Consider the following 22,940-nt stretch of genomic DNA (forward strand, 5'->3'; position numbering starts at 1 on the left):
AAATCCTATAAAGTCAGGGTTCTTCAGCCTTAGGTGAACTCATGGAAGGAGAGAGGGATGCAGAGGGGAGGGAGTAATGACAGCTTCTGCCCACAGTGTTGCCAGCCCTGGGGACTCTTTGTTTGTCCTCAGCTTCTCCCAGCTGGTGCTATAGTGCTTCACATGCACAGAGGAAAAAGGAGAATAAAACCTTCCCTGGCAGCACAGCCTGATGCCTCTCACTGATTCTGGTGCCCTCCTGCCTACTTGATTCCTTTTCCAGTACAGATCACCTGAGCTTCATTTTTAAAAAAAACATTAGCAGCTTCTGGTAAGCCTCTATTGCTGTCCTGTGTCAGGGTTTCCGGTCTGGGGATTAGGGATATCTTATGAGGAGAAAGAATGCAGGGAGAAGGGGATGTACAGTTGTCCCGGGAAGCAGTTACCCTGGTAAAGGGTGGTCTAAGGTCTAATTCAGGCTCCTCTACTAAATGCTTGAATGATCTGAGGCCAGTATGTTCCCCACACTGGGCCTTACTTAGTGTTTTCCATTTGCAAAAAAAAGTCTTGGACTCCATGGTCCCACAGAAACTCTCCCACTTCTGACACTCCTAAAGTCTTTATAAAGAACCAGAGCCAGAGAAAGGAACAGGGACTTCTGTCCCTAAAGAAGAGGAGATGCCATCTACAATATTCTGTTGCTGAGGCCAGGAGAAAGGGTTGCCTGGCTCCTTGGTCCAGTCTCAATATGCTCAGGTCAGGCTTTTCTTGGATGATGTCTGGAAATACAGATACCATAAACCCTCTGGTCTCCATAGACTCCTCCCTGTAGCGCTATCTGGTACACACAGCCTTCCTTTGTCTTCTTATCAACCAAGCACCATTCATTTATTCAACTCAGATATTAAGTGCATTTTGTGTGTCAGACCAGTGAACATGGCAGGGGAGATCCTGCCCCTAGGATCTCCTATTAACACAGACATCCCTGTGGCTTCCCCAGTATCTAGGATATGCCTTCCCCCTTCCAAAATCCTCTTATACCCTGGTCACAAGAGGCATGTTTGCATATGAGTTTGACCATTGTGGAAATGCTGTCTGGTTCAAAATGAGGCATCTTCAAAAAAGAAGTTCCAAGTTCTTCTGTGTATTTTCCTTCTCATAAGAAACAATAGCCTTTACCACTAATTCAGTTCTTTAAATAGAAAATATTAAATTGAAACAAAAATATTTTTTAATTATTTATTTATTCATGAGAGATACCAGAGAGAGAGGCAGAGACCCAGGCAGAGGGAGAAGCAGGCTCCATGCAGGGAGCTTGATGTGGAACTCGATCCTGGCACTCCAGGATCACAACCTGAGTCAAAGGCAGATGCTTAACCACTGAGCCACCCAGGCATCCTGAAACAAAAAAAAATATTTAAAATACAAAGGTAAGGCAGAGATCTATTCGTTCATTGCATAGTGAAAAACTTCTTCTCAGGAATTTCCTCTTCTGGGCTCTGCATATCTCTGCTATGAATACTGCGGTTACATTGTCATTAGTCATGACTATGTGCGGACAATTGGACTTCCTGGTTTGTTTGTTTGTTTGTTTGTTTGTTTGTTTTGGGCTTTTAAAACCTTAGTCACTTCAAAACCTTTATCAGAGACATTATTCTGCTTTGGGGTTAGTGGGGCCTCAACCTCCAGAGGGGGTCTGATGTTACCCCTTCCACATAAGACAAAGTAGATCTCCTCCTCCCTAGCAAAGGGATGGAGGCTGGAGGCCAAGGCCAGACTGGGTAGAGGCCTTGGGCCTCTGAGCACTTATCCCAGATGGAAAGATTTGGCCCACTCCAATGGCGGATCAAAGTTTGGGCTCCAGTTTCTCCTTATCCTGGAAGAGGATCGGGTATGGTCTCAGGGAAAGCAAGTAGCCACCTCTCCACCTGGCTGCAGGGAGCTGGGACAGAAGCCAAGAGAGTCTTACCTGTTTCCTCTGGTTCTGTCCTGCCAGTTCTTTTGAGTAGGCTGTGCTAGGCTGTGCTGGGGATTGGAGGTGGGGTTGGCTGTCTGGTTTAGGGTCAAGAGGAGAATGGGAGCCAATTTAGGAGGGTGGGAATTTGTTTGTTTTTAAGAAAAAACACCCGTTGCTCCCTTAACATGGATAATTATCTCATTTCCAGAGAAACTCCCTAGAACTTCCTTTCCAGGAAAAATAACCCCAGCCCTGTCATTGTTTCTTTATAGACTTTCCCTTTCCCCGAGATCCCTCTTCCCATCCTTATTATTCCAAAGTCAGTGAATACAGGTCTCAATACCAAACTCCAGATACAACTAATCAGGACAAGAGTTGAGCACTTAATTCATTCACTCATTCATTGTTTTTCATGCAAAAGCATTTAGTGGTGCCTACCATGCCTTAGACCTTATTCTGGGTTCCCAGCATATTTCTTAGAGAGTCTGACTCCTACCTGTACAAGACAATGAGTCAACATCTTAAATTGTAAATACACAAACAACATACATATAAGGAGCATGTATGCTACAAATAATATGTATCATATGCAGTGTATGTGAGAAATGTATGAATATATAAGCATAAATATGTATAACATACTTATACATAAAGAGTATATGTATATGAAGAATACATACTATATAAAGTATATTTAGGTAAATATACTTATTTATTTATATTATACATATTTGTAATTGTATATATTTAACATATAAGTAGGTGCTACTTGTAAGTATAAATAAGAATATGTGTGTATAATATAAAGGATGTATGTGTGTGATTTACACTTTAACAGTGCTGCAGCAAAGGTATTATGTGAGTACCAAGAAAGATCCACCTAACTCTATACAAGAAAGTCAGAAGAGATCTGTCAGAGAAAATGAAATTTCTGCTGTTTTAAAGGATTGGTCAATGTTCACTGGTCAGAAAATCAAGATTTTGTTTTCAGGAAAGCAAGATATGAAGCAATAGTAAATAATAAAAACAAGAAAAGTGCATATAGGGAATTGTAAAAAGAGTTATATGGATTTGCCGTCTGCAAGAGAGAAAAGTTGAGTTGAGAAAGATACCAAAGCCAAAAGGGCCTGGCTATAGACAGAATGTGAGCATATTCAGAGCACACACTTGGGAATTGGGCTGACATGGGCTCAGCTCCTGTCTCTGATATTTTTAGCTCACTGGGAAGCTTGGGCAAAGTTATTTACCTTTTCTGTAGTTTCCTTCTGTGTAGTGAGGATGGAATGCTTCATGGTCATGAGAAATATACATGATGATTATAAGTTTCCCCAGTGTATGAATCATGCATGAGCTCAATCAATTGGAGCTCTCCCCATAGTTCTTCACAAGTCTGCACTGCATTCTGGTGAAAAGGGGCTGTGAAGGACTGGGAACAGCCAAGCGACTCAGGCAGTTAGCATTCTCTGGACACTGGGCAACCCCCAGGACTGCAGCAGGGAATGGATCAAGGGGAGGGAGGATTGGGCAGGCAAGTTAAGTGACAGAGAGGTCAGTTAAGCAGGCGTGGAAAAACTAGGAACTATGACAGCACAGGAGTGGAGACAAAACAATAGATCGAAGGGATATTTAGGAAGTAAAAAATATTTAGTTCAGTTACAAAATAGATCAAGGAAGAAGGAAAGAGTCAATTGAAGTGTATGTTCCAAAAAGTTGTCTTGGATGATTAGAAAGTGGCAAATGTTATTTTTAAAAATGCATAAATAGGAGGGGAATCAGGTGTGGAGAGGGTAGATAATGGGCTCAAAATTAGATGTGTTGGATTTAATTGGCATCCACTTGGAGACTATCAGGAAGGTGGAAATGTAGGCCTGATGCATAACAGAGTTGTCTGGGCTGGAGATAAATATTTAGGGTTATCAGTCTGTAAGTAAAATAATAATAGATTATATAATGAATGAGAAAGTGTTCAATGTCAAGAGATTGAGTAACATGAACACATGAATATTTGAGCAATGGATGGAAGGGACTAACTAGGAGCTGTCATAAAAATTAGAAGAGAACCATCAGATATTGGCATCAAGAATTCCAAGAGAGAGCTTTAAAAAGGAAGGCATTGCTATAGAGATCAGGTGTTGACTAAGAGTCTCCATTGAATTTCATCCCTAGAGGTCACTGGTGAATTTAAGGAGCAGTGCTGGGGTCGCCTGGCTGGCACAGTTAGTTAAGCTTCCAGACCCTTAGTTTTGGCTCAGGTGACAATCTCAGAGTTGTGAGATCAAGCCTTGTGTGTCAGGTTTGGAGTCTGCTAAAGTTGCTATTGTGGAGTCTGCTAAAGTTTCTCCCTCCCTCTCCTACCACTCTCCCTCCACTGTGTGCTCATGCTTGCACATGCTCTCCCTCTGCCTCAAATAAATAAATAAATCTTTAAAAAAAAAAAAAAAGACCATTGCTTTCACTAAATTAAAAAAAAAAAAGTCATTGGGTGGTTGGTTGAGTAGTGAACTGAGGGATGAAGAAATGGAGAAGATACATATGGGTAGTTCTTTCATCCCCCTTGTCAAAGTGATGAATGGCTGGCACCAGTCTTCCTGAACCTTCTTCCTTCCCACCATCTCTTGCCTCATTCTTTCCAGTGCATGGCAGTATGTATTATCACTGCTGCTACCCTTTCCTTGTTGCCTCCACAGTCACCTTTCCAGTCATATTTTATTCACTTCATATTTTAGCATTAACTTCCTTTGCTCTTTCCACTGATCTAGACAAAAATCCTTAAAATTCCAATATTCCCTCCTTTGATCCAATCAGCAGCCACACTCTCAGCCCCTTGACCTCCTCTCAACAAGGATTGTGTCCTTTACCTTAAATCAGCAACTCGAGCCCATCCCATACTCTAGAACCCTGGTCCTTCTCACTGTCTCTCACTCCATGCTTTCACTTTTATTTTTATGCAGTTTTTTCTCCACAGTACAGCTTCATAATCACTCCTAAGCATACACCTTTAACTGTAGTCCTACTAGCCTACTCTAACTTCAATCTGAGTAAATGTAACTCTCTACATACTTCTCTTCTGCATTTGAGCACAGAAGTGTAGTAATTAAAAACACACCAGAACGATGACTGGTTCCACTCTGAATTTATGAACATCCAATGGGCCACATCACTGCCTGGAATCCTACATCTGAACACACTAGAATCATATTTTATTCCCAACCATTCCATGAAACTTCTCTTTCATCCTTATCCAGGATTTCCTCATTGCTTAATTTTCTGGTCACTTCTCAGTCCTTATTACCTTGACCCCTCAGCAACATTATATATATAATAAATTAATTCCTCATGAAACTTACACACAAAACCAGACTTTCCTATTTTTTTCCCCTATCCAATGGGCATTTTTTCCCTCAAACTATTTTATGGAGTCTCTCTTCTCGACTTCTAAATTTCAAATTTGCCTAGGGCTCAATACTAGAAACTTCTCTCTACAGTCACTTCTTAGGTTTCGTCCAGCCTATTTACTAATATCTCTCAAATATATGTCTTTTCCTCAACTTATTTCTGAAGTTAAAATTTCCTATACTGAGTTAATGAAAACAAAATAAAAGGAAATCCTACTGGAGGGAGTGACTCTAAACTGAATTTTTGACGTTTTGAAACAACTACATGCAGATGCCTAGGATGCTGCTAGATCAATGTGCCTAGAAAAAAAGAGAAATCATGGAGTTATATACATTTGATATTTATCAATGTATGGATGGTAAATAAAGTCATGAGAGTAATGATATTGCCAGGAGAAACAATAGACTATGGCCAGAAAATTGCCCAGAATGGGAATGGCTTTATTTTAAGGATGAGCAGTGAAGAGAAGCCAGCAAAGGAGACTGAGAAGGAATAGAATTTATAGAAATACTGAAGAAAATTCGATGAGGATGGTGCTATCAAAGACAGTTCTGAACAGCTAATAGGGTGGTAGAATTGATCCTGAATTAGAAGGTACCAAAGATGATGACTATCATGATTCTGTTTATGCTGGTGTGACTGTTAGAGAGACTGAAGAATTAACTAGAAATATTCATTTATTTTCAGCTCCATCCCTGAGAAATGCCAGCCCAATATCCCCTCAGTCCTCAATTCATGCTCTTGTCCAATATCACTCAGTTTAGCCCCATGTTGTACCTCACTGGCTTTCCTGGATTAGAAACCATCGAACACTGGATCTTCATCCCCTTTTTCCTTATGTACCTTGTGGCCATCTCAGGCAATTGTTTCATTCTGATAATTATCAAGACCAACCATCGTCTACACACACCCATGTACTATCTACTCTCCTTTCTGGCCTTCACTGACCTGGGACTGTCAGTGTCAACTTTGCCCACTACTATGGGAATCTTTTGGTTCAAATCTCGTGGTATCTACTTTTCAGCTTGCCAAATCCAGATGTTCTGTATCCACTCATTTTCCTTCATGGAGTCTTCAGTGCTCCTTATAATGTCCTTTGACCGCTGTTTGGCCATCTGCCACCCCCTTAGGTACTCGGTCATTATCACTAGCCAGCGAGTGGTAAGGGCAGGCCTGGCTGTCATCTTCCGGGGACCTGTGGCCCTAGTTCCTCTTGTCGTCCTCCTGAAGACTTTTCCCTACTGTGGGCCTCGAGTCCTCTCCCATTCCTTCTGCCTACACCAGGAAGTGATACACCTGGCCTGCACAGACACCTCCTTCAACAACCTGTATGGACTGGCGGTGGTGGTATTCACTATGATGCTGGACCTGGTGCTCATCGCACTGTCCTATGGGGTCATCCTGCGCACTGTGGCAAGACTGGCCTCCCAAGAGGAGCAACTCCGAGCCTTCCAAACATGTACCTCACACCTCTGTGCTGTGCTGATATTCTTTGTACCCATGGTGGGGCTGTCTCTGGTACACCGCTTTGGGAAGCATGTACCACTTGCTGTCCACCTTCTTATGGCCAATGTCTATCTCTTTGTACCACCCATGCTTAATCCAATCATATATAGTATTAAGACCAAGGAGATCCGTCATGTTATCAGCAAGCTCCTGGGTCTTAGGAAGGTCAGTGCTGAGTCCTGGGGCTAAAAATTCCACTGGGTACCCAGGAGGAGGTCCCAAATCAGGCCAAAGATCAATAGCATTGAGAACCTACTTTACCCCACATTTTCCCTGGGATTCTTTTCCATTGCCCTACATAAAATATGGATGAATTTCTTTTCCTGAGTCATGGCTTAAGAATGCTGATATGCTCTTGCTTAAATTATAATGCCGCCTCCTATATATGAGACCTAGTTGTTTTGGTAGCACCAAAAACTGCCCAGACGAAGACTCTGTTGAAGTTCATCATCAGTGTACGAATATCAAAACTAAAGTGAAATTGAACAAAAATGAAAAGAGAATAGTAAACAAAAAAGCACCCAGAACAGAACCTGGCGAAGAAGAGATAAATTCACCTCAGCAAATGTACCTTATCCCATGGCTCCTTGGCATTGCTTCCCTCTTCTCGCCCTGATCAAGTCCTCCTCAGTTTCTATCCTGGTTAAGCTATATCCTTTGGACTCTTTAATCACATTGGAAGAATCAGAACTTGTCACTTTTTCCTAATGGATGATCCCATTAGAACACCTCTAAATCTTTCTGTGGATGTGCTCACTTCTGGTCCTACTCATTTAGTAGAAGCCCTTGACCCCAACCTTGACTCTTCTCTTCTTCTCATCTCTGATTTTACCTTTCCTGTGGACTTACTGACAGTAAGCAGAAGTCAGTGTTTGTTTCTAGGTATTTCAGTTGTGAGATATATTGCACAATGATATGAAATGTGACAAAGTTGCAACAAAGGAAAATACCACAAATATTTGTAAATCATAATCCCTTTGCTCAGGAGGCTGTGGACCTAAAACTGGCAGAGAAGATTGTTCACACCATTGACTGAATGAAATGCATTTCCTAGTGTAACATTTGTCACATAGTAATGTACTGCTTCATGTCTCAGTTTAGTTTCTTTTTTTGTTTTCTTTCTTTCTTTTTTCTTTTTGTCTTACAGAATGGATTACTAAACAGGCTCCTTGCAGGAATTAGCCATGTCTTGTTAACCAGTACATCTCTATAAATACAATGACTGGCAGAGAATAGATGCTCAATGAATATATACTATCAATTTTGGCATAAATTGAAATTCAAAGCAAAGAAAGAGAACTCTTCTAGGGAAACTTTTTCTCTTTACACTCAGGAAGCCCAAGAGGACCCCCTTGTGATGCCATCCATCAAAGGACGTTCCTCATCATTTTCCTAGTTCTGCTTCACTCAGGCCCTCTGGCCCTTCCAGCATCCTCTGCCACAGGTTACTAGGTCCCAGAATGCTTCCTGAGAGTTATTCTTCACAGCTCTGGGGCATGGGAAACCTTGTATATAGTCCACCACCTCTCCTCCATGATCTGGGCTGAACAGAAACCTTGCTGAGTCTGTTTGATAAACTCAATTCTCTTTTTTTTTTTCCATGGACTTAGGAGTCTAACAGTTCCTGGGGCCAGAGTAATCATACCCTTACTTCCACAAAAGGCAACTTCTCTTGCCTTTATATTCCAGCGTCTGCCATCTCTTCATTTCTTTTTTTATTAATTTTATTTAAATATCTTTTAGTTTATACTTAGCCTGAGAGAATTCCTTTGGGTGGCATGAAGATGGTTAATACCTGTAAAATGGGTTTCTGATTTAAATTTTGGCTTCTTTTTTCTGTTTGCCTGGTCAAAGTGGGAGGAGAAATGGTTGTAACAGCATACCAAAGATCCCTTGGTATAATGGCTCTTGAAAAAGGTAATATTAAAGACAGTTGGGAAAGGTTGGATTATTCACTGAACAGTACTAGCCAAATTTATTCCCCGTGTGGAAGAGAAAATTTGATCCTTACCTAATAGTACACATAAAATGTATTCAATTAAAGATATAAACGTTAAAAGGAAAACGAAAATGTTTAAAAGGAAATATGAGGGATCCCTGGGTGGCACAGCGGTTTAGCGCCTGCCTTTGGCCCAGGGCACGATCCCGAAGACCTGGGATCGAATCCCACGTCGGGCTCCCGGTGCGAGGAGCCTGCTTCTCCCTCTGCCTGTGTCTCTGCCTCTGTCTCTCTCTCTCTCTCTGTGACTATCATAAATAAATTTAAAAAAATTAAAAAAAAAGGAAATATGAGAGAATAGACAATTAAAATACAGTAAAACAGAACACACCAAAAACAAAAAGACAACACAAACCACACTAAGAGATTAAATCTGCAACATATGTCTATATGAGTAACTGATGTTTAATGATCAGAATATATAAAGAACCTCTATAAATCAGTAAAAAATTAAAAAGAGAATCCAATAAGAAATTAAGCAAAGATATGAATAGGCAATGCACCTACAAAAAAAGGCCAAATATGCCAATAAAAATCTGAAAATATCTGTATATCTTCATAAGGAATTTGGAAAATAAAATAAATAACAAAAAGATATCATATTTAATCAATAAAGCTAGCAACATTGGAAAAAAGTCTGATAATACTGAATGTATATCATACATACACACACACACAGGAAAAGCATTAAAAACTATGTTGAGATTGATAAACTCTGGAAAATAGTTTTAAGGAAAGGAACAAATCAAGTGAGCCATGTTACATGGAAAGTTTTAATTCTATCTAGGAAAAAAATTTAAGGCAAATAAGCAAACTGTTAAGATTTGTTAAAATCAGGTAAGCTCACAGATGTACATTTACTCAAGTGGTTATTATATCATTCTTTATGTTTTATAATTAAAATACCTCCTACTTACATACAAACAAAAGTACAAAGTGAAATTTTAAAAAGAACCAAACTCTAAAACTCAACATAAAATGCTCTGTGTTTGTGTGCTATCATGCATGTGGGTGTGCATGCATGCTTATGTGTGTCCATGTGTAGAGGGCCATTGGAATCCCAGTGCTTTAGGCTTGGGAAGCCTGAAGGAGCACTAGAGTCTTTTTGTCCTGAAGCCAGACACCCCTTAAACATAGGTTCCATTCTAAGCTTTAATGGAAGTCTACATAGCAGACCACACCACTGAAAGCAGCTGTGAGATTCAGAATGGTTTTCCCATAATGGATGGAAGGTATACTGACTGAGAACACAGAATTTGGATATAGATTCAAGTCTGAGTCCTATTTGTGCCACTTATTAACAGAGAAGCCACTAACATTTAAATTTCTTTCTCTTCAAAATGAGGAAATCCATACAAATAATAACATATTTAGAAACTTCCACTTTATTCAAAATTAAAATGAAAACTAAAATTTTTAAGATCATTAATAAACAAATATTAAAAGTTAATAAGCATGAAGTAAAAGAGGGATTTTCCCACACTGGTATGAGAGTATAACTTGATTTGCCTTTTATAGAAAGTGAGATGCATTGAAAGGCTTAAACATACTCATACCCTGTGTCTCAGAAGCACCTCTTCTAGAAATCTATCCTAATGAAATAATTATAAAGGAAATATAAAGATTCTAGAATGTGCACTCTGTGAGGATGAGGATTTGTATTTTTCTGTTTGGTCACAGAGCTACTTTCAGCAACTACAGTGGTGCTGGACATCCTCTCTAAACTGGATCAATCTCTTAAGAACAAGATCCTGCTTTGCTGAAGGAAGTTCAAGTTAAAAAACATTATTACTTAGCTTCTCCTTAACATCTATGCTACGGAAGTGAACTCCTTTAGTATTAAGTTCATAGAACTTCTATACTCATGCAGTGTGTATGTTTTCAGCTACCATGTTCTCCTCTTCAGTAAAAAACAAGAACAAACCAACAAAACAAAGATTTGTTCATGCTAATGATAATATTTGGTGTAAAGTGTGTGGCCCATTTACCAGCACCATTTCTATACTCCCACATACAAAACTCTTTACAAACATGTCATGTTATTTAATATCTTCACGCTTCCCTAAGCCTTCAAATCTGGCATTGTGTTTGTAAAATACATATTTTCATGTCATTGAAACTTGTCTTCCAGGTAATTGAAATTCACATAATTCTATAATGTCTTATTTTGGGACAACTCTAAGCCTTTGGGTATTTCTCTCCCTATCTGGAATGTTGGACCCAGTGAGGGAGCAGCCATTAATAAAGAATTCTTGTTAAATCTTTACATTTCCTGTGAAATCTTTTTGGTTTTTTACTCTGTTGGGAAGAATCCGTCCTTTTCAGATCTGTCTCCTGCAAAAAACAATGATTTTCTCAAAAGCAAAGATTGTGTTTTATTGATATTTGCACCCAAGTATATGTTCCAAAGCTTGTGGTGTCTATATATTTGCTGAATGAATGAGCATGGTAACTATATGATAGGAAAGAGAGTCTCAAAAGGAGGCTGGACTGGGGAAAAGGGGATCACAGAAAAGAGGACTGAGGGTTTACCAATAAATTTTCTTGTAACAATAGCAACTAGTGGGAGAAGAGAACGAAGAACCATCTGATTTGCAAAGTATCTCATGACAGTACTTAAAGGTCACTACATTTCCATGGAAGATAAATGGGGTGCTCAATGACCAAGTTCTGGGAAGCTACTGATCCCTCTTTGGTGTATGAAGGTCTACATTTACCTAAAGGAGTTTCCTCTGAGGGCCCAAGACCCAAGGGGGGAAGAACAGAGAGCCATATAATTGCCATTGCAGCAGATGCAGACCTGCATCCTGATTTAGTCAGAAGAGGCTGGGACAGGAAGTGAGAAGTATTGCAGGATTGGAGAAAGAAGCCATAGACAACAAGGGACCAGTAAGTTGTTGAAGGTGCCTAGATATAGCCAACCCAGTGACGTCTCTGGTACCTCCTATCTAGAAGGCCTATAGGTAGGGTGATGGGATAGTGCAGCTTCCAGGTTTATGGCCAGTCTATGGTATCTTATTTCCCCATGATCTTTTGGGTTGGAAAGAGAGACCAGAATTTGTCACTAGGTGTTCATTTGCAAACATGGCAGCTTCCTGAGTAAAATCTGAAGCTGGCCCTGGCAGATGGAGGGCAGGGAGAGATTGAAGAAAGAGGCAGGCCACTCCAGATTGGTAGATGGCAGGTTTAATAAACAAAGGAAGTTACTTACAATGGCATGTCTTGGGCACCACAGGAAAAGTAGCTCTCTGCACCTACCACCAGAATCTTGAGTGGGTTCAGTCATGTATACCCTCCAGATGGGCTCAACATACCTTATTCTCCTAAGGCTGTGTCTGAGGATGAGGAAGGCAGGTAGAAGGTGTATTTCAAGGACAGAGGTGAAGAGTCAAAAGCCTCAGATTCCCTGGGTCTTTCTTATGGGTCAACCTGTGGTCATGTCCTCTTGGTGACCTCCCCTAGCACTGGGCTGAGAATTGGACTGGAGTAAAACAGGGTATGGCAGGAATGGATCATAACCTCAACAACTCCAGTCCCTCAACGGATATGGCTTCTAGCACTTCAGAACACTTCTTTCCATAGTCCCTTTAAATCCAATAGTTTCCCTGGAAAGAAGGCAGGGAACACATGAAAATCTTCCATTGCAGAAAAAGGTTAAGATACACTCACTTCACCAGTCATGTGGCTGGTTGTCCAAAAACTGCTTAAGAGCTCTGAGTCCCAACTCTGAGCTTCTCACTCTTTGCTTTTGTCAGATGACTTATTGGCTTTCCCTTGGAGCTTGCTGCAGATATGAAGGGAAGAGCTATAGCTCTCAAAAGGTAGATAATTGCTGTGGAGAACTTCCAATTAGAAAGTAGTGTTGGAAACTGCAGGTAATAATCTGCATCTGTTGAGTGTGTGGCTCTAACTGCACCACACGTAGAGTCGCTTATAAATGGCTCTATGTTCTACAAAGGGTAATAGTTGTCCTACTTTTTCAGATAAGGAAATTGAGATTATAAAAAATTAGCATAATTAAAGAGTTAATAAATGTTGGAGGTATGATTTGAATGCAGACCTAATTTCAGAGCTACTTTCTTCACCACCACACTGTGGTACCTAAAGAAACTGTGTCCAGAAGGCCACAGGACTCCATAGGTTCTTCACTGCCAGTGGGCTTGAGAGAGTGAGATTGAATAGAGAGCAGTTGGAGATTCCCTGGGTGCCTCCTCACCCCTCTGTTCTTCATGCTTCTCATATCGGCTCCTCAGTCTGACCATATCCCCTATCCCCATCCTCTGTGCTGCTCAGCTTCTCTCTCATGTTGTCTCAAAGGAGACTCTCCTTTCTTCTCAACACCCCCTCCAGACTTGCCACTCTGCACCCACCCCTTTCTCTGCTTCACCCTTTCTCTCTCCATCCTCCCTCAGTCTCTAAACTTCCCATTAGTTTAGCCCTTGGCTTTCCCCTTCACTACTCCTCTGACTCTGTCCTCTCCCTAGTTGTCCGTCCATGCCTGTCTGGTGCCAGCCTCTCTCTGACCTTAGCCTTGCCACCAGCTCCTCCATCCATTCCTGCTCTGTCTCACATGCTTTCACTCTCATCTTGTGCTCCTCAGGTTCTTCTAAGTCACCAAGCCCGTTTATCCCTGACACCTATCCAGCCCTTTTCTGTCCTTCAACATGTTTCTCACTAGCTTTCCCCATAACTCATCCTTCTTTGTCCACTTCTTCACAGTTTTCCAGCCCCCTCTGCTTCCTGAACCATGGGTCTCTGCAACTTGCCTTTCAGCATATTTGTTTTAAGGCCATTTCTCTTTTCCTTCCTCTAACTGACCCTCATTATACCTTCCCCCATTCCTCAGCCTCATCCTGTCTGTCCTTCAGTAAATGCTGTGATCTATTCCTCAGGATCTCCTTTTATCCCTGCCCCCAGTTACTCCCTCAGCCTGTTGCACTGTCAGTAGATTCCTAATCTTTCAAGGGCATGTGGCATCTTATGCCAAGATCTAAAACACTCTCATGTTAAGGAGGAGATGGAATTTCTTTCTGCATAACAGGAGGAGATAAAGAGTAAAACTCATAAGGGAAGAATACAAGAAAAGTATTGTTTGGTTTGGTAGCAATAGCAAATATATTTGTGTATTATAATCCAGAGTTGGTGCTAAATTTTATACATATCATATGCTAATTAAAACACATCAATTCTTTACTTAGGAAATAGTATCATTATTTTACTGATAAGGATGAAGAACCAAATATTACATCAGACACTGAGATCTCGGATAGCAGGGCTTGTGTTGTGAGCACCTCTCCAGTACTCCTGTCTTTAGTTCTTAATAAACTAAAAAATAAACTTAATAAATTTGAGTAAAGAATAGGCTTGGCCCTTATTGCCCTTATAAACTTAATAAATTTGAGTAAAGAATAGGCTTGGCCCTTATTGCTTCTATTTTAAGGTACACTTATTGATACACTTTTTTTTGCAATACCTATTCAGGAAATACTGCTCTAATAAGTAGCCCTGATTTATTAAAGTTGAATCAGTTCCCCAGCTTGATTTCTGGGGAGAGATACTTTAAAAACATAGAGAAGAAAGAAAGAAAGAAAGAAAGAAAGAAAGAAAGAAAGAAAGAAAGAAAGAAAGGAGTCCTTCCCTTCCTTCTTCCTCCTTGACTTCCTTACTTCCTCCTCCCTCCCTCCCTCCCTCACTCCGCCCTCCCTCCCCTCCCTACCCCCCTCCCCTCCCGCTCGGCCCCTCCCCTCCTATCCCCTCCCGCTACCCTCCTTCCCTAAGAATTCCAGAAATAAGAGTAAAGGTAGCAGCTTTAAAGATGTAGACTGTATTAAGGATGAATTAGCATGACTTCCCAGGGATCTGAGATACCTGAGGCATAAGATACTGGAGAGTGAGTCATGTGTTCTTTGAGAGAGGTTAGATTTGGAAAGAAGCAGGATACCTCTTCTCCTGATCATAGGGACATGTGGGGAGGATCTCATAATGGCAATAAGGAGAGCAGACTGGATGAGGAAACTCTCTACAGGCATTCTTGATTTGCTTAGAAAAATTGGATATAATTTCTTCTACAGGAAAAACTTGAAAGGTTGAGTCATACAAAAAAGACAACTTGGGAGTAACAGAATTTCAGAGAATCTCAGCACTGTTAAGGTTGAGCTCTAGATTTTTTTAAAAAGATTTTATTTATTCATGAGAGGCACACACACACAGAGAGGGAGAGAGAGAGGCAGAGACCAAGGCAGAGGGAGAAGCAGGCTCCCTGCAGGGAGCCTGACGTGGGACTTGATCCCAGGTCTCCAGGATCACACCCCAGGCCAAAGGTGGTGCGAAACTGCTGAGCCACCGGGGCTGCCCAATTTTTTTCTAAGAGAAATTAAAAAACAACAATAACCCTATCTTTCACAACTGATTAAGAACAAAAGTAGAGAAAAACCCTTGTTGAGGCTTACTGTCATGAGGTAAGTAAAGGGATGGATGGGAATAAGACAAAGAAGGGAGGAAGCAGGAAAATGACAGGCTGCTTCTGTGGGCAGTGGTTAATCAAGAGGTCACTGAGTCCACAGTATACAGAAAGACCAGACCAGCCAGCAGGGCATTGGGGTCCGGTGATAGCAGGAGTGCTCAGTGCTTAATGGCCTAGTAACTCTCAAAACACCACCCCCTTTTCCTAGAGTGAATAGACTTCTTGAGAATGAGGATATCCACCCTACCAAGGGCCAACACGAGCTTCTCTACATTCCTGCTAACAGGTTTCCCAGGCCTGGAATGGGCTCACCACTGGATCTCACTACCCATTTTTGTAGGATACTTGGTGGCCCTCATAGGTAATGCTACCATCTTGCATCTGGTACGAACTGAACCTTCTCTCCAGCAGCCCATGTACTACTTCTTGGCCATCCTGGCTGTGACAGACTTGGGCCTGTGCATGTCCACGCTGCCCTCAGTGTTAGGTGTACTGTGGTTTGACGCCCGGAGGGTGGGCCTGGTGCCGTGTGTTCTGCAGCAGCATTTCCTGCACTCCTTCTCCTTCATGGAGTCAGCTGTGCTCTTTGCTATGGCCCTGGACCGCCTGGTGGCCATCCGGTTCCCATTGCATTATGCATCTGTGCTCACAGGTCCTCGCGTGGCACTGGCCGGGGCTGTGCTGGGTATGCGCAGTGCCGCCATCACAGCTGCGCCCTCACTGCATCTGTTGAAGTTTGACTATTGTCGCCCAGGGTCTCTGTCTCATGCCTACTGCCTTCACCAGGACATGATCCGCCTGGCCTGCTCCGACACACGCTTCAACAGACTCTATGGGTTGTGCATCATCATGCTGGCCATGGGTTCAGATGTCCTTTTCATCCTGCTCTCCTACGCTGTCATCCTCCGCACTGTGCTGGCCATCGCTTCTGCCGGGGAGAGGCTCAAAGCCCTCAATACTTGTGTCTCGCACATCCTGGCTGTGCTTTGCTTCTATGTGCCTGTGCTAGGCCTTTCCATCGTGCACAGATTTGGACACCACACTTCGCCCTTAGTGCACATCCTCATGGGCACCGTCTCTGTGCTCTTCCCACCCCTCATGAACCCCGTTATCTATAGCATCAAGACCCAGCAGATCCGCAGGGCCATCCTCAAGGTGGTTTCACTGGGGAAGATACAGTGAGGCATTGGCAATGGACTACAGCAGTTCAAAATGAGGAATGAGTTCACGCTTCTTTTTAAGCCTTCATACCTTAAAGCAAGTTCTGCTTACCTATTTTAGTTTGATCAATTGATTGTACATCGTGAATTGACTCTAATGTTAAAATCAAATAAAGTCTATGCTCATACTACTTATGTACATCCTTATGAATGTAAAGTGGCTACTTTCTTATATTAAAAAGAATGATTTAAAAAAAAGAATGATTTTTTTTAACTTAAATATTTGCATGTTCAAAGTGATTTTTATATTTTCTCCTCTACTGATTTGGTAGAACTCTAATTACATAATGTTGTTAGTGATAAGTTACTCTGATTATGTGGAGACTAAAATCATCACTTCACATTTTTTGGATTAACTAATGAGTTTGCCACCATTCTTTAAAATATAATAATTCTATTATAGGAGAAAAAAGAGTGGGAAATATCAAAAAGGGAGACAGGACATGAAAGACTCCTAACTCTGGGAAAAGATCTAGGGGTGGTGGAAGGGGAGGTGGGCGGGGGTGGGGGTGACTGGGTGACGGGCACTGAGGTGGACACTTGACGGGATGAGCATTGGGTGTTATTCTATATGTTGGCAAATTAAACACCAATAAAAAATAAATTTATAAAAAAATAAAGTCACAAAATGAAAGAAAAATTAAAAAAATAATTCTATTATATACATTTAACAGGGAAAGTTTTTTGTATATCTAAGAGTAACTTTCCAATATATCTTTTTTTTTTTTTTTGTCTATATCATAGTCTGGGACAGAATTAAGTCCAGAGGAGGCATAAAAGCTTAATTTATAAGGTCCCTGGGTGGCTCAGTTAAGCACCTGACTCTTGATACCGGCTCAGATCATGATCGCAGGGTCATGAGACTGAGCCCCAAGTCTAGCTCTGTGTGGGGTGTGGAGCCTGCTTAGGACTCCCTCTCTCATTCTTCCTCTCCCTCTGCCTTCCCCTCCTCTATTTCTACTCTCTTTCTCATTAAAAATAAAGCTTAATTTATAACCTGAACAAGAAAAATTGAGGTTGTCGGAGTTTCAGATCTGTAGGTAGTAATGTGGCAGAAGTATGTCCTTGAATTGCTAACCTAAGGAAAAACCCCCAGATCTGAGTACAAGGTGCAAATTCAACAGGCCACTTAGATGATACTTTGCCAGTTTCAGTACAAGACAATTTCTGCTATCCCCTTAGGACACAAGAATGTCATGGACCAATAAGGTTTAGGACAAAGGACAATTATCAGAGTATTTTAGAAGGATCTTTAAGCAGACATATACTATCATACAAATATATAAGATTATAAGAGACATGCAGGACATTTATGCACATACACGGACGTGAATGGATATTCAGTTTCACTTTTCACCCAGATCCAAGGGTTCTTTCCTTGGATTAATGAGTCAAGGACATACCTCTGTCATATCACCACCTACACTAATGCACATTTGATGGTAAATATATTCGTGGGAAAATATACATGCTTATAGGTTCATAAAAACTTGCAAACAAATTTCTACATGAAGGAACATGGTATATATACATCTACACACATGCACACACACATGCATTCAGATGCATATTTACATGAATTTACACACTAGCAAATGCACATAAAAGCATGCTCACACAGATATGTATACCCACACACACACACACATACACATCTTGTATATTATCTCTGAATTTGACTTATAGTTCCCCAGAGAGCATCTCCTGGGATCCTCTGCTCTTGGCCCAATTCCTGCAGGCCTAGAGGCAACACATTCTTCTGAGTCTGGTTTGCCTGTGTATCCCAGAGGACTGCCTGGTAACATTGAGAGAAGGAGAAGGCTAGTTCTAAAGTCACAATAAATAAGAAGGCCAGTCAGCCCCTGCTTCCAGGTAGTGAGCTGGAAACCAGCCTGAGACTGACTACCTTGAATGGGTAGGTGGACCTTCATAGAGGAGTAGTGGAGTTGGCATAGAAGTCCAGCCAATTGCATCAGGAGGATGGGAAATCTGTTCAGGTGAGCTGAAATGGGTTTCCTTTCTGAGATGCAGCTCATTTCCAGCACGGATTTTATGCTCCCCTTTCCTCATGTCATGAAATATCTCTCCTGGCAGGACTCAGACTTTTATCCAGAAAGCCTCACTGTGGCAGAGAAATACTTGATCTGTTTTATTCAATTCTTCTCTATTAATTCAGGAAAACTAGGGCAGGGAAACCTCCTTTTTTTTTTTCCAAGTCCAAATTTTAAAGTAGGTATTTAATTCTCCTTTTAAATCGTTGTTTCTTAGACCTATTTACCCTCCTCTCCCTCACCTTCCATGTCAATAGTCCTTGTCCCCTTTTCCCATGCAGGCAGCCACATAGCCTGTAAGGCCTAGTCACTCTTGAAACCAGCTCCTCGATGACCTGTGTTTTTCACTGTCCTTCCTCCCCATCTGGTTGACTGATTCCTCCAACCCATTTGTTACCATGGGCTTCCTTGTACCACTTTTGTTCAGGCTCCTTGTTCTCTTAAACTGCAGGTTTGCCACTGTGAGTTGGCAAGTCACTTGAAATGCTGATCTCTCACTTTCCCAAGTTGTTAAATGTGTATGAGTGAGTTGTTTTGAGTATTTTGAGAATAAGTCAGGTGACCTATATACAAAGATAACACATACAGGGCACCCTTCCAGAGTACCTGATACATTGTACTAAATCAATGCAGATTGTTTTTCTTTTCTTGTAATTTTAAGTAAGAATTACCAAATTCTAATTAAGAATTACCTTTTCCCCACCAAACACCAGGCTTTAACCTCCCTTTAAAATATTTCCCTCTCAACCCACACACCTCTTTCATCAGCATCGATCCCTGACTTCCTAAGATAACAGCTTTTCATATACAATGGAGTAAAAGGATATTACATGATTTTTTTTTTTTGTCTTGAGAGGATATCATTTGATAGAAGAAGACAAAGTCCTTCCCCTGTTTCCTGTTTCCTGCCTCAAATTCCCAGCCTAGACGATATCACCATATCAATATGCACCTTCTTTCCTGTTTCCTGCCTCCCTGTGTCCCTTCCCTTTTATTAAGCCCTGGTGACATGCTCAAAATGTAGGCCCTCCATCTTTTTTTATTTTATTTATTTATTTATTTATTTATTTATTTATTTATTTATTTATTTATTTATGGTAGTCAGAGAGAGAGAGAGAGAGAGAGAGGCAGAGACACAGGCAGAGAGAGAGAGAGAAGTAGGCTCCATGCACCGGGAGCCCGGCATGGGATTCGATCCCTGGTCTCCAGGATCGTGCCCTGGGCCAAAGGCAGGCGCTAAACCGCTGCACCACCCAGGGATCCCCGGCCCTCCATCTTCTTTGGAAGAGCTTACAGACAACCAGAAGAAGGCACACGAACAACTTAAATGGCAATACAGGGGATGGAGTGCTAGATTAGAGGGAGGTGCTGCTGCAGAAAGTGATTAACCACATGCCCAAGTGAGGAAGACACCACAGGACTGACATCTGAGCCAGATGTTCCAAAACAATGATGAAAGTTACACTGGTTTTAAAATATAATTTTTAGTTGATCTGAATGCTGAAGTGCTTAAGAAATGGAAGGCAGAAAAGAAAATAATGACAAAAATCACAGGAATGACCAGGAGGGGAAAAGAGGTGTTAGGATGTGTCAGGACTTGCAGATGAGTCAAGTTAAAAGAGGTAGATCTCATGGGAGTTTCAAAGAGGATGCAGACATGAGATAGAAGAATTTCCCTTTCATCTTAAACAGTGGAGGCAGGGAACAACAACAACAGCAAAACACTGTTCCTTTTATCAATTCAAATTGATGGATGATGTTCAGATACCACTGACTTCCTCTCCACCAGACCGTTTTGAAGTGCCAGAGGATACCATGCATTTTAGAGTCTGTTTCCTTCACTTTTTCTTGGTGCCTCCAAAATTAATACACCAGCCAGTAGACAAAGAAGATGACAAACACAAAGTTGAGGCTGGATCCCAGGCCACTACTCCCTTTCCACAACCTGTATCACAGACAGGCATGTTCTCTCTCAAACTTTATGGGTTTCCTTTGACGTGGTGGGTGATACTCAGTATTGGCAATTCTACACAATGGCTCCCTTCTCATGCAAACATTTTTTGTTTGTTTGTTTTTAATGCTTAGAGTAGCTTGTGGAAAGCAGCAGCCTTTTGTTTTACATATTATTAAATATCACTTTAATAGATGATTTAAAATTTTGTTTCATAAAATGAAACGATGCTTAATTAAGCATAATTTGAATATCAGATTTTGTATGTGTATGTGCACAAAGCTGTTCTGGACAAAAATGTCAAACATTTTTTTCACATTTCTCATTAGGATAATTTCTCCAAAATTGACTCACTTAGTCAATGATTAAATGTTATGTATATCATTCAAGCATTTTTTCTTTTTTATTTGTTTCAAGTTTTTATTTAAATTTTAATTAGTGGGCAGCCAGGGCGGCTCAGCTGTTTAGCGCTGCCTTCGGCCCAGGGTATGGTCCTGGGGACCTGGGATCGAGTCCCACATCAGGCTCCCTGCATGGAATGGAGCCTGCTTCTCCCTCTGCCTGTGTCTCTGCCTCTCTCTCTCTGTGTCTCTTATGAATAAATAAATAAAATCTTTTAAAAAATAATAAATTTTAATTAGTTAACATATAGCGTAATATTATTTCAAGTGTAGAATTTAGTGATTCATCACTTAATATATAACACCCAGTGCTCATTACAATTGCCCCCCTTAATGTCCATCATCCATTTAGCCCATCCTTCTACCCCACCCCCCAGCAACTCTCAATCTTTTCTCTAAAGTTAATAGTATCTTCTTATGGGTTTGACTCCCTCCCTTTTCTCCACCTTCCCCTATGTTCAAGTATTATTTCTTGAATTCCACATATGAGTGAGATCATATGATATCTGTATTTCTCTAACTGACTTGTTTTACCTAGCATAATATACTCTAGCTCCATCCAGGTGGTTGCAAATGGCAAGATTTCCTTTTTTTTTTTTTTTTTTTTGAGAGAAAGTCCACGTAAGTGGGGGTGGGGAGGGGCAGAGAGGGAGGGAGAGAATCCCATCAGGCTCCACACTTAGTGTGGAGCCTGATGCAACGTGTGGCTCAATCTCATGACCCTGAGATCATGACCTGAGCTGAAATCAAGAGTTGGATGCTTAACTGACCGAGCCACCCAGGCACCTCAAGATTTCATTCTTTTTTGTGGCTGAGTATTATTCCAGTGTGTGTGTGTGTGTATGTGTGTGTGTGTGTGTATCTCACTTGGGTTCTTTCCATAGTTTGTCTATTGTTGATAATGCTACCATAAACGTTGGGGTGCATGTGCCCCTTCAAATTAGTATTTTTGTATCCTATGGGTAAATATGTAGTAGTACAACTGCTGGGTCATAGGCTAGCTCTATTTTTAACTTTTTGAGGAACCTCCATACTGTTTTCCAGAGTGGCTGCACCAGTTTTGTTGTTGTTGTTGTTGTTTTAATATAGGTGACATTCATCCACATCTTGATGGCTCAGGAAGCAGAGGCAAATGATTTCTTACAGGCATTCCAGATACTTGTAAATGCAATAAGGTTGGGATAAAGATACAAAATTGTTATCTTCAATCTAGAAAAATGTAAGCAATTCAGAAATTGCTTAATTGCAAAAAAAAAAAAAAAAGAGAGAGAGAGAGAGAGAATAAGGCTGGAGAGAGAAAGGCCTGAGTGAAAAATGATTATGTAAAAATTAAATGCCCGGCAGCCCAGGTGGCTCAGCGGTTTAGCACCGCTGTCAGCCCAGGGTGTGTGATCCTGGAGACTCAGGATCAAGTCCCACATCAGGCTCCCTGCATGGAGCCTGCTTCTCCCTCTGCCTGTGTCTCTGCCTCTTTCTCTCTCTGTGTCTTTCATGAATAAATAAATACATAAATAAATTTAAAAAAATAAAATTAATAAAATAAAATAAAAATTAAATGCCTGACTTACATTGACATTATTATTACCATTATTTCACCAGCAAAAGTAACAGTTGCTGGAAGTATGCAGTATGCTACCTGCTTCATACACATTCACTGGTGTAAGCCTCAGACAAGCCTAGGGCTACATATTATGTCTGCTTTCTAGATAAGGAATAGAGAGCCCATGGGAGAGTGACAAACCAGGATTCCAACCCAGGTAATCTGACCCCATACTCTGCAGCCCTACCTTTTTATGCACACTGCTCTGAAATTCCAAAATACATAACATGAAATCTAAGAGCAATATATAAAGAAGCAATAAATAAATACACATTTGTAAATGAAGGTTGAATTCTAAGTAATCCAAGGATATTGCTAAAAACAAAGCAAACTCTTACATACTATAAACAGGAAGTAAATAACTTCGACTGTTATGCCAAATTGAGGAGTGGAAGGGTCAAGCTGAAAGGGACAATA

At 41.0% G+C, this 22,940-nt stretch overlaps 2 protein-coding genes across 2 annotated transcripts; both read left to right on the plus strand.

The window, feature by feature from the left end:
* Positions 1–6,034: 6,034 nt before the first annotated feature.
* OR51M1 (olfactory receptor family 51 subfamily M member 1) lies at positions 6,035–7,027 on the plus strand. The gene has a single exon (XM_038568165.1). It carries the CDS (start codon positions 6,035–6,037, stop codon positions 7,025–7,027), a length of 993 nt encoding a protein of 330 aa, XP_038424093.1.
* Positions 7,028–15,528: 8,501 nt separating this feature from the next.
* OR51AI5 (olfactory receptor family 51 subfamily AI member 5) lies at positions 15,529–16,482 on the plus strand. The gene is given in 1 exon segment (NM_001388699.1): positions 15,529–16,482. A coding segment is annotated over 1 exon segment (954 nt).
* Positions 16,483–22,940: the final 6,458 nt, after the last annotated feature.

The sequence above is a fragment of the Canis lupus genome, chromosome 21 (assembly GCF_011100685.1).
Source record: "Canis lupus familiaris isolate Mischka breed German Shepherd chromosome 21, alternate assembly UU_Cfam_GSD_1.0, whole genome shotgun sequence".
In the NCBI taxonomy this organism is placed as follows: domain Eukaryota; kingdom Metazoa; phylum Chordata; class Mammalia; order Carnivora; family Canidae; genus Canis; species Canis lupus.

Excerpts from the sequence above, each read along its gene's own strand:
- OR51M1 (XM_038568165.1), top strand. The coding sequence starts at position 6,035 with ATGCCAGCCCAATATCCCCTCAGTCCTCAATTCATGCTCTTGTCCAAT.